The following is a 13,418-nucleotide window of genomic DNA, read 5'->3' on the forward strand; positions in this document are numbered from 1 at the left end:
CAAAGGACTATTATCCCCATTTTACAGATAGGGAAACCAAGGCACAGAGGTGAGGTCACTTGCCCCAGATCACAGAGCAGGCCAGTGGCTGAGTCAAAAAGGAACACAGGTTTCCATAAATCCGGTGCTTTATCCGCTAGGCCATCTGACACCCTTAGGGATAGATTTCAGTGGAAGTTAGATACCTACCTTGGCATTTTTGAAAATCCCACTAGATTCCTATCTTCTTTAGGCTCCTAAATACCTTTGAAAATCTGGCCCCTGACGAGCCTAAATCTCATTACAAAATCAATGGGACTTTGGCTTCTAAGTGCCTAAATCACTTTTGAAAATGGGATTTAGGTGCTTTTGAAAATTTTATCCAGGATTTTTCCTGCACCACCAACACAGCCTGCAAGGACTAAAACAACTGCAGTAGCACATCTCAGAGGCCTGCTTGCTAATCATGCCCCTAGGGGTACAGATGGCTCCAAAAATGGTGAGGAGGATGTGGGGCCACAATCTCCACCACAGAGGCTTGTAGAGTTGGCCAGGTTGTAACATAGGTATAGGCTGCGCCATCCCGAAGGACAGAGCACCATGCATTTATCCCCAGGCACTAATCCTTCCTCCTTTTGCGCATCCACACTGCACTGGGATGGGACTTACTGGTTATGGGTAAAACTTTCAATAGCACCTAAGTCACTTTGGAGTATAAGCCCCACTTGGGTGCTTTTGAAAATGGGATTTAGGCTCTTTTGAAAGTTTTACCCTAATGTTGGTGGGAGTTAAGATATGATAATAATAATGCCTATTTGTTATACGGTGCTTTTCATCAGTAGATCTCAAAGCACTTCACAGTCTTTAATGTATTTATCCTCACAACACCCCTGCGAGGGAGGGAAGCATTATTATCCCCATTTTATGGATGGGGAACTGAGCCACAGAGTGACTAAGAGGCTTGACCCAGGTCACACAGGAAGTCCACAGCAGAGCCAGATTTTCCATGTGCTAGGCCAGTGCCCTAAGCACTGGATCAGCCTTCTCCAGCTATATATACAGTACGGTCTGTCCCTATAACTTTCTTCGATCTCTCTCTCAAAGAAAATTATGGAGACAAGTTGAGCCATTAACAGGTTTTAGCAAAAAGAAAAGGCGTACTTGTGGCACCTTAGAGACGAACCAATTTATTTGAGCATAAGCTTTCGTGAGCTACAGCTCACTTCATCGGATGCATCGGATGTAGCTCACGAAAGCTTATGCTCAAATAAATTGGTTCGTCTCTAAGGTGCCACAAGTACTCCTTTTCTTTTTGCGAATACAGACTAACACGGCTGCTACTCTGAAACCTAACAGGTTTTAGTTCCACGAGGGTCACAATATTTGATAGTTGTCAATGAAGTTGTGCCTGTTTATATCAGAATTGCATTTGGCCCATAATATGTTTCTATTATAAAAATGTTTAAGCAAATTAATACTTAGACAACTTAGAAGGTTCTACCAGTATAATTTGTCATGGTTTCTGCGGCACTGAACAATGCAGTGAGAAGACGGAACAAAATAGTTGATTTTACAGTGATTTTTTGCCTTTCAGGGATCTGTGATGATCTTAGTCCTGCTAAAAAAAGGAACCACTTACAGGGACTAGACTGATTTCTATTCTTATTGACTACATGCATCGGATGCAGTGAGCTGTAGCTCATGAAAGCTTATGCTCCAATAAATTTGTTCGTCTCTAAGGTGCCACAAGTCCTCCTTTTCTTTTTGAGTATGCAGACTAACATGGCTGCTACTCTGAAACCTGTTAAAACATTCAGTTTACAAAACAGAAAACTCAGTTTTTCTAAGGCCAAGTTTGGTCTGAGACCATCTTTTGGGTAATAATGCATACTAAAAGCAGTGTTTATATATATCTGATAGAGAATTGATAGCCAACCACTCAAAACTCTTGTCCGGTAATACTTTATCAAAAGACTGATGCTACTGTAACGCCGACAGACCCTGCTCATCAGCAGGCAGGATCAAACCGGGGACCTCTGGAGCTTAGTGCATGAGCCTCTTCCGCATGAGCTAAAAGCCAGCTGGCGCTTAGCTAAGGCTGCAGAGCAGACTCCTTTTATCACTCTCTCTAAGTGGTCTTGGTGCCACCAGATGGGACAGAACACCACACCCAGGAGGCGTCTGGGGTTACATACTTTCCCTAGCTGAGGAAGTTGGTTCTGAGCTTCAGAGACTTCCCAGTTGAAATCCCGGACAAGCTCCCACTTGTAATGCCAACAGACCCCGGTCATTGGCAGGCGGGATTGAATTGAGGACCTCCGGAGTTTAGTGCATGAGTTTCTTCCACATGAGCTAAAAGCCAACTGGCTCTTAGCTAAGGCTGCAGAGCAGACTCCTTTTATCACTCTCTCTAAGTGGTCTCGGTGCCACTAGGTGGGACAGAACACCAAACCCAGGAGGTGTGTGGGTTACACTACCACAAATAAAAGTGACAAACCCCTCAAAATTAAACAGGTTAAACAAATAACAGGATAACAGCTGTATAAACATTCCCATTCAGACTCTCCATATGGTCCAGACTATCTGTGTAAAGCTCTCTCTATATAAGGTCCAGACTCTCTTTCTAAGCTCCAATCGTGCAGCAAACCAGCAATCAGACTTGCCAGTGTCCTGCTTCACAAGGGTGTAACATGCAGAGCTCGGATCAAAGTTATGCAAAACCTTCTGCCTTCAGCATTCACAGCTGCAGAAAAATGGTCAGAGCCTCCAAACATATAAGGCCTGATCCCATACTCTGATACCACAGTGATGTGTCCGGTATAAATAGTTTCATCAATGGCTACTTCTCCAATAAAACAATCGGTGGTTTCAATAAGCGTTTTGCAGTATTGCCCACCCTCAGAAGTCAAAAGTTATAAACTAGGCCACCTAAAATCATATCGGCTTTGAAAACATGATATTTGGGGGGAAAAAATGTGTCAGTCGTTTTATTTGCCTACTGCTTTTGGGACCTTGAGTGTTCATATTTTCAATCTTGTCTTTTGCATCCATGTGGATAGGATCTTTCATATTTAAAAAAGTAAGCCAAGATTCCCAAGTAATCACCTGTTTCCTGGAACTAGGGCTTTCAGAAAAACACCATATATCGTGAGACATTGGTTTTGAGTGAGCAAGAACTGCAGGACTGAATCCGAAGAGATGATACTACTCTACATTTCATTATACCCTTGCTTCTACAATCCTGCATGCATCAATACTGAAATATCTGGAGAGTGTCTGTGTACATATACACACTTGTTTGCTTTTAAATACTTACACCCTTTACATCAGAATCTAGAGATCTATTTGATAAATATGGCTACCACGCAAGACCTTTTTTATATAATAAACCTATAAAAAGACTGCCAGCTTCAGCACTTGCTTTGAATGGTCTGAACTTGTCAATCTGTGCACATCCAAAATCATTTCGATGTTTAACAAAATAATGTTCCCTACAAAAATAATCCCCCATTTTACAATAGGAACACTGCCCAGATTTGGGTCATTATGGAAGTATTGTTTTTAACAAGGTTCTGCATTAATTTTATACATTTTTTCCGCATCATTCTAAGTCCCTTACAAGTATATCTGATGGAAGTGTCACAAACTTCATGAGAAATTTGAACATAAGCAGCAGAATTCAAAGTTTGCAAACAACATACTGTATAGAACAGAAAGCCCCTGGCAGGCCCTGGGCCAGTTTGTTTACCTGCCACGTCCGCAGGTTCGGCCGATCGTGGCTCCCACTGGCCGCAGTTTGCCGCTCCAGGCCCATGGGGGCTGCAGGAAGGGCGGCCAGCACATCCCTCGGCCCGCGCCGCTTCCCACAGCCCCCATTGGCCTGGAGCAGCGAACTGTGGCCAGTATGAGCCGCAATCGGACAAACCTGCGGACGCGGCAGGTAAACAAACCGGCCCGGCCCACCAGGGGCTTTCCTTGAACAAGCGGCGCCCCTAGTTTGAGACCCACTGGTATAGAAGAAACAAAAGATTAAAAGAACGTGTTTACATACTATCAGAAACATCAGCTACCAGTGCTAACAATAAAATAAAAAATAAATAAATTAAGGTACATACCTGAAAATCTGTTGAATATTTTCAGCTTTGATTTCCTTGAGAATCTCGTGGTAGAAATGAGGGTCACTTGGTTCTGAAGGAGTGGGGGAAGGAGGACATTTTTTGTGTGCATAATATCCTAGTAAAATTCCAAAAATAAATAAAGTCAAAACAGTGCAAAATAGTTTAAATATCCGACAAAAGTTGCAGCGGTTGCTCTTTGGTGCTGGTCTCGTATAATGTGACACATAGTCTGGGTCTTCCTGAAGGCGCTGAAATCTTCCTTTAGGGGATGCCGAGGGCTGAATAGGCTCGAGATCAATGTTGGTGTTTTGTGGATTTCCCAAATGGTGATCGACTGTACCATCCAGTCGGAAATGGTCAAAGCCAGGCTCCTCCAGCTCTTTTTCCATGTCCCATTCTAGTTCCAACGTGGTGGCCTGGAGGTCATCATTGTCAAGGTATTGAGAGTGCCCCTGTGTTCTCTGGTCTGCGTTCACTTTGTGATAAGCCATCTTTTTACCTATTAAAAAATGACAAAAAGCAGTGTTTGCTTTGTTGTCTATAGAAAGCATTTAAATATTCATGGGTGTCAGTTCTGTCTTCATATGCAATTGTGTGTGACTCTCACCACTCTTAGAGAGATTTTGTGTGTCCATATTTAAAGGAAAAAATTGAGTCCACAATGTTGCATTCTTCCTAAGCATTCCCTTCTTTAATTTTCTTCTCAGTGCCATTATACTGTCAGTATTTCTATTAGCATCTCCATGTGGTATTAAAAAAAAGTAATAATAACTGTCATCACATATTAAAAAGCATGAGAATGTAGGGAATATTTCAGTACTAACAAGGGAACATACAAGTTGTCCTTGTAGTTTTTTCTGCATTTTTCATTTGTATAGTTCTCTAATATAGCATTAATCCAGTGAGTACAAATGATATATTTTCAAAATTTCCAAAACAAATATTTAGCAGTACACTTCAATATCTTTTTGGAGCTTTTGAACATGGCGCATGTCAATTTTTGTATGCAGATTTCGTTTAGCTTGACATCTAAATCAATCATGCTGCTGAAGTAAAATACAGTGTCTAATACAAAGGGGTCCTGGAACATGTCTAGGACTTGTAGGTCTTATGGATAGTACAACAAATAAATAAAAATAACGTTAAAGAAAATATAAATAAAATAGCTTTATTCGCCTGACGGCAAAGGCAAGGGAATGTTTGATTAAAGTTTGAAATTTGAGGGTGACACTCAACTTTACTTACACATCAATAAAAGGCTTCCATTTGGATAGACTGTTCTATTATTTACAGGTATTAAAATGCATAGTTTCTGAATGACTGATGAATTTACTTAGAAAGTGTCCCAGCTGCTTTGCTCCAGTTAGTTTTTCCATTTTAATGAATCAAAATTACTGCCAAGTTGGGATTCTTACCTAAAGCATTTACTTAATAGTAAAACATAACTCTAGCAATTCTAGACATTTCTAGAGCTGTGTGAGCCTTCTAAGTGGAACTCTGACCTCTAATGCAAACATTCAAAGTCAATTCTCTACAAATCATTTTTAAACTGACTGCAGCGATGAGGCTCAGTTTTCATCCATACTTTGACAATAGACATTCCATCACATGAGCATCAGCAATTTAATGCTTTTCAAACATCAGACAGACTCATCAATTAGAATGAAATGCAGATACACATATTAACTCCTCACAATGATGGATATCTGAGTGACATCCGCACTGCTACCTTCCTTGTTACCCGTTAATAAATTTTCTTGATCTAAGACCTCGCTTCCAGATGGCATTTTCTGGGTCACATACTGGATGAACCCATTTTATATGACAAAATAGAAAAAGAGTTTAGCAATAATGTTTGAAAAGAATAAAAGACTACAAAACACGATTTACTGAAACAGCCTATCATACTTAAAAAAAATTGTCTTCCTCTATACAGTACCTAATTTACAAATCCTATTTCCCGACAGAACATCTGCCATTTCATCTTGGAAAAGAGGAGACTAAGGGGGGATATGATAGAGGTATATAAAATCATGAGTGGTGTGGAGAAAGTGAAAAAGGAAAAGTTATTTACTTGTTCCCCTAATATAAGAACTAGGGGCCACCAAATGAAATTAATGGGCAGCAGGTTTAAAACAAATAAAAGGAAGTTCTTCTTCACTCAGTGCACAGTCAACCTGTGGAACTCCTTGCCTGAGGAGGTTGTGAAGGCTAGGACTATAACAGGGTTTAAAAGAGAACTGGATAAATTCATGGAGGTTAAGTCCATTAATGGCTATTAGCCAGGATGGGTAAGGAATGGTGTCCCTAGCCTCTGTTTGTCAGAGCGTGGAGCTGGATGGCAGGAGCGAGAGATCACTTGATCACTTACGTGTTAGGTTCATTCCCTCTGGAGCACCTGGCATTGCCACTGTTGACAAACAGGATACTGGGCTGGATGGACCTTTGGTCTGACCCAGTATGGCCAATCTTATGTTCTTATGATGGTCTTAAGCTCCTCTAAATGGCCGCTAATCTGACTGTAACTTTGACCATCTAAAATGTTGTTCTGGGTCATATCTTAGCATCTGTATCTACTTCCCCTGAAGTCAGTGGGAGTTTTGTCTGAGCAGGGATGGAAGGATCAGGTGCAAAATGTTTTTGGGAGATGTGCCTTTCCTAAAAACAGACACAGCAGATAGGCTTACAACAGCCAACAGGATACCCACCTTAAGGTAAACTATACAGTATTTTATAGCACATCTCCCACACACATTTTGCACCTGATCCTTCCATCCCTGCTCAGACAAAACTCCCACTGACTTCAGGGGAAGTAGATACAGATGCTAAGATATGACCCAGAACAACATTTTAGATGGTCAAAGTTACAGTCAGATTAGCGGCCATTTAGAGGAGCTTAAGACCATCATAAGAACATAAGATTGGCCATACTGGGTCAGACCAAAGGTCCATCCAGCCCAGTATCCTGTTTGTCAACAGTGGCAATGCCAGGTGCTCCAGAGGGAATGAACCTAACACGTAAGTGATCAAGTGATCTCTCGCTCCTGCCATCCAGCTCCACCCTCTGACAAACAGAGGCTAGGGACACCATTCCTTACCCATCCTGGCTAATAGCCATTAATGGACTTAACCTCCATGAATTTATCCAGTTCTCTTTTAAACCCTGTTATAGTCCTAGCCTTCACAACCTCCTCAGGCAAGGAGTTCCACAGGTTGACTGTGCACTGAGTGAAGAAGAACTTCCTTTTATTTGTTTTAAACCTGCTGCCCATTAATTTCATTTGGTGGCCCCTAGTTCTTATATTATGGGAACAAGTAAATAACTTTTCCTTTTTCACTTTCTCCACACCACTCATGATTTTATATACCTCTATCATATCCCCCCTTAGTCTCCTCTTTTCCAAGATGAAAAGTCCTAGCCTCTTTAATCTCTCCTCATATTGGACCCATTCCAAAGCCCTAATCATTTTACAAAAAGAACAGGAGGACTTGTGGCACCTTAGAGACTAACCAATTTATTTGAGCATGAGCTTTCGTGAGCTACAGCTGTAGCCCAAATAAATTGGTTAGTCTCTAAGGTGCCACAAGTCCTCCTTTTCTTTTTGCGAATACAGACTAACACGGCTGTTACTCTGAAACTAATCATTTTAGTTGCCCTTCTCTGAACCTTTTCTAATGCCAGTATACCTTTTTTGAGATGAGGAGACCACATCTGTACGCAGTATTCAAGATGTGGGCGTACCATGGATTTATATAAGGGCAATAAGATATTCTCCATCTTATTCTCTATCCATTTTTTAATGATTCCTAACATCCTGTTTGCTTTTTTGACTGCCGCTGCACACTGTGCAGACATCTACAGCGAACTATCCACGATGACTCCAAGATTTCTTTCCTGATTAGTTGTAGCTAAATTAGCCCCCATTATATTGTATGTATAGTTGGGGTTATTTTTTCCAATGTGCATTACTTTACATTTATCCACACTAAATTTCATTTGCCATTTTGTTGCCCAATCGTCCTTGAAAGGGATCAGCAGTCTTCCCAACTTTCAAGGCTGAAAGTCCATTGCCAGTTTTACCTAAGGCTACTGCAGTATCTGCATCATTCACTTGTATTTCTCAGTTGCCAGTGTACTTCTCAGTTAGTTACTACAAGGGAATAACTTTAATATTGCAAATATAGGGGTTATCGAACTGCAAACATTTGGACCATGATTTACTCATAGACTTAGCTTTACACTTACAAGTAGCCCCACTGAACTTCTTAAATGACTGGAACAACTTTAGATCAGAAAAAAATAAGTCTGTGAAAATCTGGTTTGTTTTTAAAGGAATATAAACACAAAACTTACATTTAATTAACCTTTCAAAAGAAACTGACACAATTCAGAGCTCAAATAAACATGCCTGTCTTAACTCATTCACTTTTGCTGGGATGGGACATTGTGCTGTTTTATTTTAACAATGACCTGGTGTGATGTTCTTGAAAATCTTGCCATTGATCTTAGATAAGCAAGGGCTTGATTCTGCAAGGTTCTGAGTACTGTACCCTACATCTAGCAAGGCATGTAGGCATGTATTTAAAATTATGCATGTGCATCAGTGCTTTGCAAAACAACATCCAGAATCCCAAGAAGGCCCTGATCCTGCAAAGACTCACACACACATTTAGTTTTATGCACATGAATAGCCTCATTGTGTCTCATGCTCTTTTGTTAGGGATGGGCCTGGGTTGCATATTATCAATATACTGTGGTCTCCGTTAAAAACAGTCAGCCCTTATGGACAGCTGCCAAACCACATTATCTTTGCAGACCTGTATTTTATTGATTTCTCTGAAAATTAATTTAAATGTCAGCTTTTGTATATATGGTCCTTTAAACACAAACCAAAACATTCATGTGGGTGTTTAAAAAGCCATTTCAATCCATTAAAATTTCAGCATTCCCCAACAGGTAGAAAAGGAAATAACTACAGTATGTCAGATTGTGTGGTGTGACAACTGTCACTAGGTGCTAACTTTTTATGGTGGCCACTGTGTATTGGCAGTATGCAATTAGTGTATGCATTTATGACATTTAAAATGCATGTTTCAATTGAATCTATATTAATAAACATCATTTATATATCTATTTAAGCGCACCATAAAAATTTCTTTAAATTGTTGTTACTCTGCATAAACAGTAACCCCTTTTTTTGAAATTTAATAGCTCAGCCATTTTATTTTTACTCAAAATACCACAACCAGTTAGACCATTTACTAGATCAGGGATCGGCAACCTTTGGCACGCGGCCTGTCAGGGAAATCTGCTGGCGGGCCGGGCCAGTTTGTTTACCTGCAGCGTCCGCAGGTTTGACCGATCGCAGCTCCCAGTGGCCACGGTTTGCCACTCCAAGCCAATGGGGGCTGCGGGAAGTGGCGGCCAGCACATCCCTCGGCCCACACTGCTTCCCGCAGCCCCCATTGGCCTGGAACGGCGAACCTCCTCTACCTCCATTCTGCCATATATTTCATGTTATAGCAGTCTCGGATGATGACCCAGCACAAGTTGTTCGTTTTAAGAACACTTTCACTGCAGATTTGACAAAACGTAAAGAAGTTACCAATGTGAAATTTCTAAAGCACTCGACCCAAGGTTTAAGAATCTGAAGGACAAAATCTGTGAGGGACAAGGTATGGAGCATGCTTTCAGAAGTCTAAAAAGACCAACACACTGATGCGGAGCCTACAGAACCTGAACCAGCAAAAAAGAAAATCAATTGTCTGCTGGCATCTGATTCAGATGATGAAAATGAACATGCGTCAGTCCGCACTGCTTTGGATTCTTATCGAGCAGAACCCATCATCAGCATGGATGCATGTCCCCTGGAATGGTGGTTGAAGCATGAAGGGACATATGAATCTTTAGCGCATCTGGCATGTAAATGTCTTGCAATGCCGGCTATTGACTTCAACAGGAGCAGAAGTAGGCCAAGGATAAAATTTTCAAAAGTGCCTAAGTGACATAGGATCCTAGGTGCCATTTTCTAAAGTAACATAGGCACAGTGATAGAAGCAGAGTACTTGAATACTGTATATTGACCTAGCTATTGGAATTTTTACCACATGAATATATTGGTTTAATTGAACAGCGGGCTAATAAGGAAAAAATCAGGAAGGAAGAATAGCTCAGAATAAGCCATTCTCAGCAAACACTTGAGGGTTGTTACAGGACAATGGCAGAGCCATTGGCTCTGAGGAGTTCTGTTCAACCCACTGAACTGTTTTTTTAACAAGAAGAGCCAGACTCCTCCCCCCCCCCCCCCGAACTGACAAGAACAAAAACTCAAGTTGAATAAAAAGAGATTATTTCCAGAGGGGTGGTAGTTACGGTGGAGGTTTTTGGGGAAACCAGACTGATACAGGCTCTCACTGGGGTGCCTGGGGAAACTAGGCCTGCTTAGGTGCCCTTCAGGGGATGGTAAGCCTTTAGGTAAGACAGACATCCATGTAGCCTGTCTGCTTTAAAATCCTTTCTTGAAATACTTTGTTCTACCGTGAAAATAAATAAAATTTGGGTTTAAAAGGTTGGCTGGTCACTATCTATATTCACCACTAGTCACAAACTCCCACAGGAAAGTATCACAGGTGCTGAACCCAGCTGGACTTGTTTAGGAAGCATGGTGGATCCACAGGGCCTAATCTAAGGGTGGGACAATTGTGTGATAACTGCACCTCTGTCCCCTTCCTTGATCTCTCTGAATGGAACCCTTCAGGCCTCATGCCTTTACTTCTTCTGGAGGTGCAGTAATCTCTCTGTGCCCATGACAGGATCCTAGGATCCTAAGATTGACTTTCTGTAAGATTTAGGCTAAATGCCTAAAATTACTTTTGAAAATGGGACTTCATCTCCTAAATCAATTAGGTATTGCTAAAATTTTTACCCCAAATCAGAATGATAGGCACAAGTAGAGGTGATGCATCGGGGGGGGTGGGGGGGATATGGGTCCTATCCCCCCACCCCCAGATTGCTCAGTCACATGATGAGCTGGCAAGGTGCAAGCAGCATCAGGCAGAGAGAGCAAGAGACAGGAAGAACAGCTGGGAGCTGCAGGAAGGGGGGACAGGGGAGGTGCTGCTTTCCAGGAGGAGGGATTTGGCTGGGGGAGCGTGATTTGAGCTGTTCCGGGGCTGTGTCTCCCACTATCAGCAGGCATAGGTCGTCTCTGGGCACAAGGCAATAGAAAATTAGGCCTTCCTCAAATTCCAAAAGCTCAGGGCCAGATGTTCAATTCCTCAGCACCCACAACTGAGGCCAGATATTTAAGAGAGCTCAACTCCTACATACATATCTTTATAAGGGCCAAATTTTCAAACATGACTAGCACCCAGGAGTTCCCATTCTGACACCTATGGCTACACGTTCTAGAACAGCTCGACACCCAACCTGTCCACTTTTTATTTTCATGCCTAAAATGGGAGGTGAATCCCATTTGCGGGTGCTGAGCTCTTTTGAAAACCTGGCCCTTAGAACCTACTCTGAAGACAGTTGGATTTGCATAGGTGCAGCTAAGGGCAAAATTTGGCCAGAAGACCCTTTATAACTGGTAGTGGTGCACAAGATGAGAAGAATGACTTGATTCTTAGAGCTTAGGATGAGATAACAGGGCTGGTACTTAGTGCGGAAAATCTATTTATTTCTAAACGGAGCAAATTTGATATGGAAATCAACGTGAGGCACAATGAATATAAAGCCCCATGGCTCTTTTACAAAGCCATGTTTTAGAGTAGAAACTTTTAAACTCACTGATATCTGTAAAGTGTTTTCAGATATTTAGACATAAGATGTTATTATCGCATGGTCTACTGACTCCCTGTGCAAAAATAAGTCAACACTAAAAAAATGAAAACTTACAGGTTTTTTTATAATGTACAGTCTATAAAATCTCATTCTCAATTGTTTGCTCAGTGGGATTTAATTGAGTTTTATCAATTTCAACCCTGAAGTGGGACCTCTAGAAATAATAGATTATAGAGCTGAAGAAGGCAAGATTTACAATTGGGCTATATTGGTGTTTTGCTATATTTTGATAGATTGCCTTAATCGTTTTATGCATGGCTTATAAGAGAAAATAGACTAACAATGTTATGCTTTTTTGAACTATTTACATAATTTTCTGCTTTTTTAAAAAAAATATTTGTATCTGAAGAATTCAGAGAACAAACAAGTTTATTTCACCATTGTACAAAGTGTACTTTCTGGGTGAATTCCAAGATGTTAAAGCTCAAGTATAGTAAGTTGTCATGACAACTGCTGCAGCAAACTGTACAGTATGTTTATGAACATACATTTACTGAGACATATATATACATGACCAGACTCACTGACACACCATAATTATTGCTAATTAATCTATCCAGTCACATATATAGGACAAAATTCTGCTCGCAGAAAATGAAAGAATATGCTAATTTAAGTCAACTGGGCTATTCCAACCCATAGAAAAACCAGAGGGAAAGCAGAATCATTGTGTGTATGATGTACAGTACAAGATGGTTTCCAAATACCAGTCAGTGAAGCCTTCAAGCTACAACCACTTCTTCTTGGAACTCAATACAAAGGCGAAAATTACTATAAGGTATCATATTGCAGAGTTTGGGCTCCTACAGCTATGGGCTAACAGTGTAGTAGTAATCGGTCTAGTAACCTTTGACCTTCTTTTCTGAGTTTCTTCTGAAATAAGCTGTCAAATCTCAGAAATGCCCAAGTTTGATCATTTGGGTCTGCCTCGAGGTGTAATTTTGCATGGTGTACAATTCCTGTGAATTCATCACAATGTATTATGTCACACATACTCAACGTGGTGTGACATTCAGCCTCCTGAATGTTCTAATGTGCAAATGCTGAACTGAGCTTTATTGCTTCACTTTAAAAACAAAAACTCACATGAATTAACTCAACCCAAATAGTCAGTGAATGTATATGTATAATACAAATGTATCCCTCTTTTCTGTTTCTCATTTCTTGATAGATCTGCAGTGCCCTGGATACACAGCCCCCCATACTAGACACTAATCTGTTCAGTCTCTCTGTTAGCATCTAACCTAAAATCCAGTATGTTTGTATTCATAAGACATCTAGTATATTTGTATTTCCAAACACACTTAGGTCCCATATGATGGAGTAAATCTAAATTTAAAGCTATGTATCTCAGCTGCATATGTGCTTTTGTTAATTTCTTAATGGGTCTTTTTCCTCTTTATTTTGAAGTGAATACTTAGTATTACATCACATAAACAAAAACTGCTGTAGCTGGCACTGAAGTTTTTCCAACACAC

The 13,418-nt window shown here is 40.8% G+C and overlaps 1 protein-coding gene across 1 annotated transcript in view; it reads right to left on the bottom strand.

Annotated features, from left to right (window-relative positions):
* NAALADL2 (N-acetylated alpha-linked acidic dipeptidase like 2) overlaps positions 1-4,591 on the bottom strand; it is a 517,216-nt gene extending 512,625 nt beyond the window's left edge. The window contains exon 1 of the mRNA XM_077827191.1: positions 4,095-4,591. Coding sequence (XP_077683317.1) covers positions 4,095-4,588 — 494 coding nt within the window. The 5' untranslated portion in view covers positions 4,589-4,591. The remainder of the gene's footprint in view (positions 1-4,094) is intronic.
* Positions 4,592-13,418: the final 8,827 nt, after the last annotated feature.

This window comes from Eretmochelys imbricata, chromosome 9 (assembly GCF_965152235.1).
Source record: "Eretmochelys imbricata isolate rEreImb1 chromosome 9, rEreImb1.hap1, whole genome shotgun sequence".
Classification (NCBI taxonomy): Eukaryota; Metazoa; Chordata; order Testudines; family Cheloniidae; genus Eretmochelys; species Eretmochelys imbricata.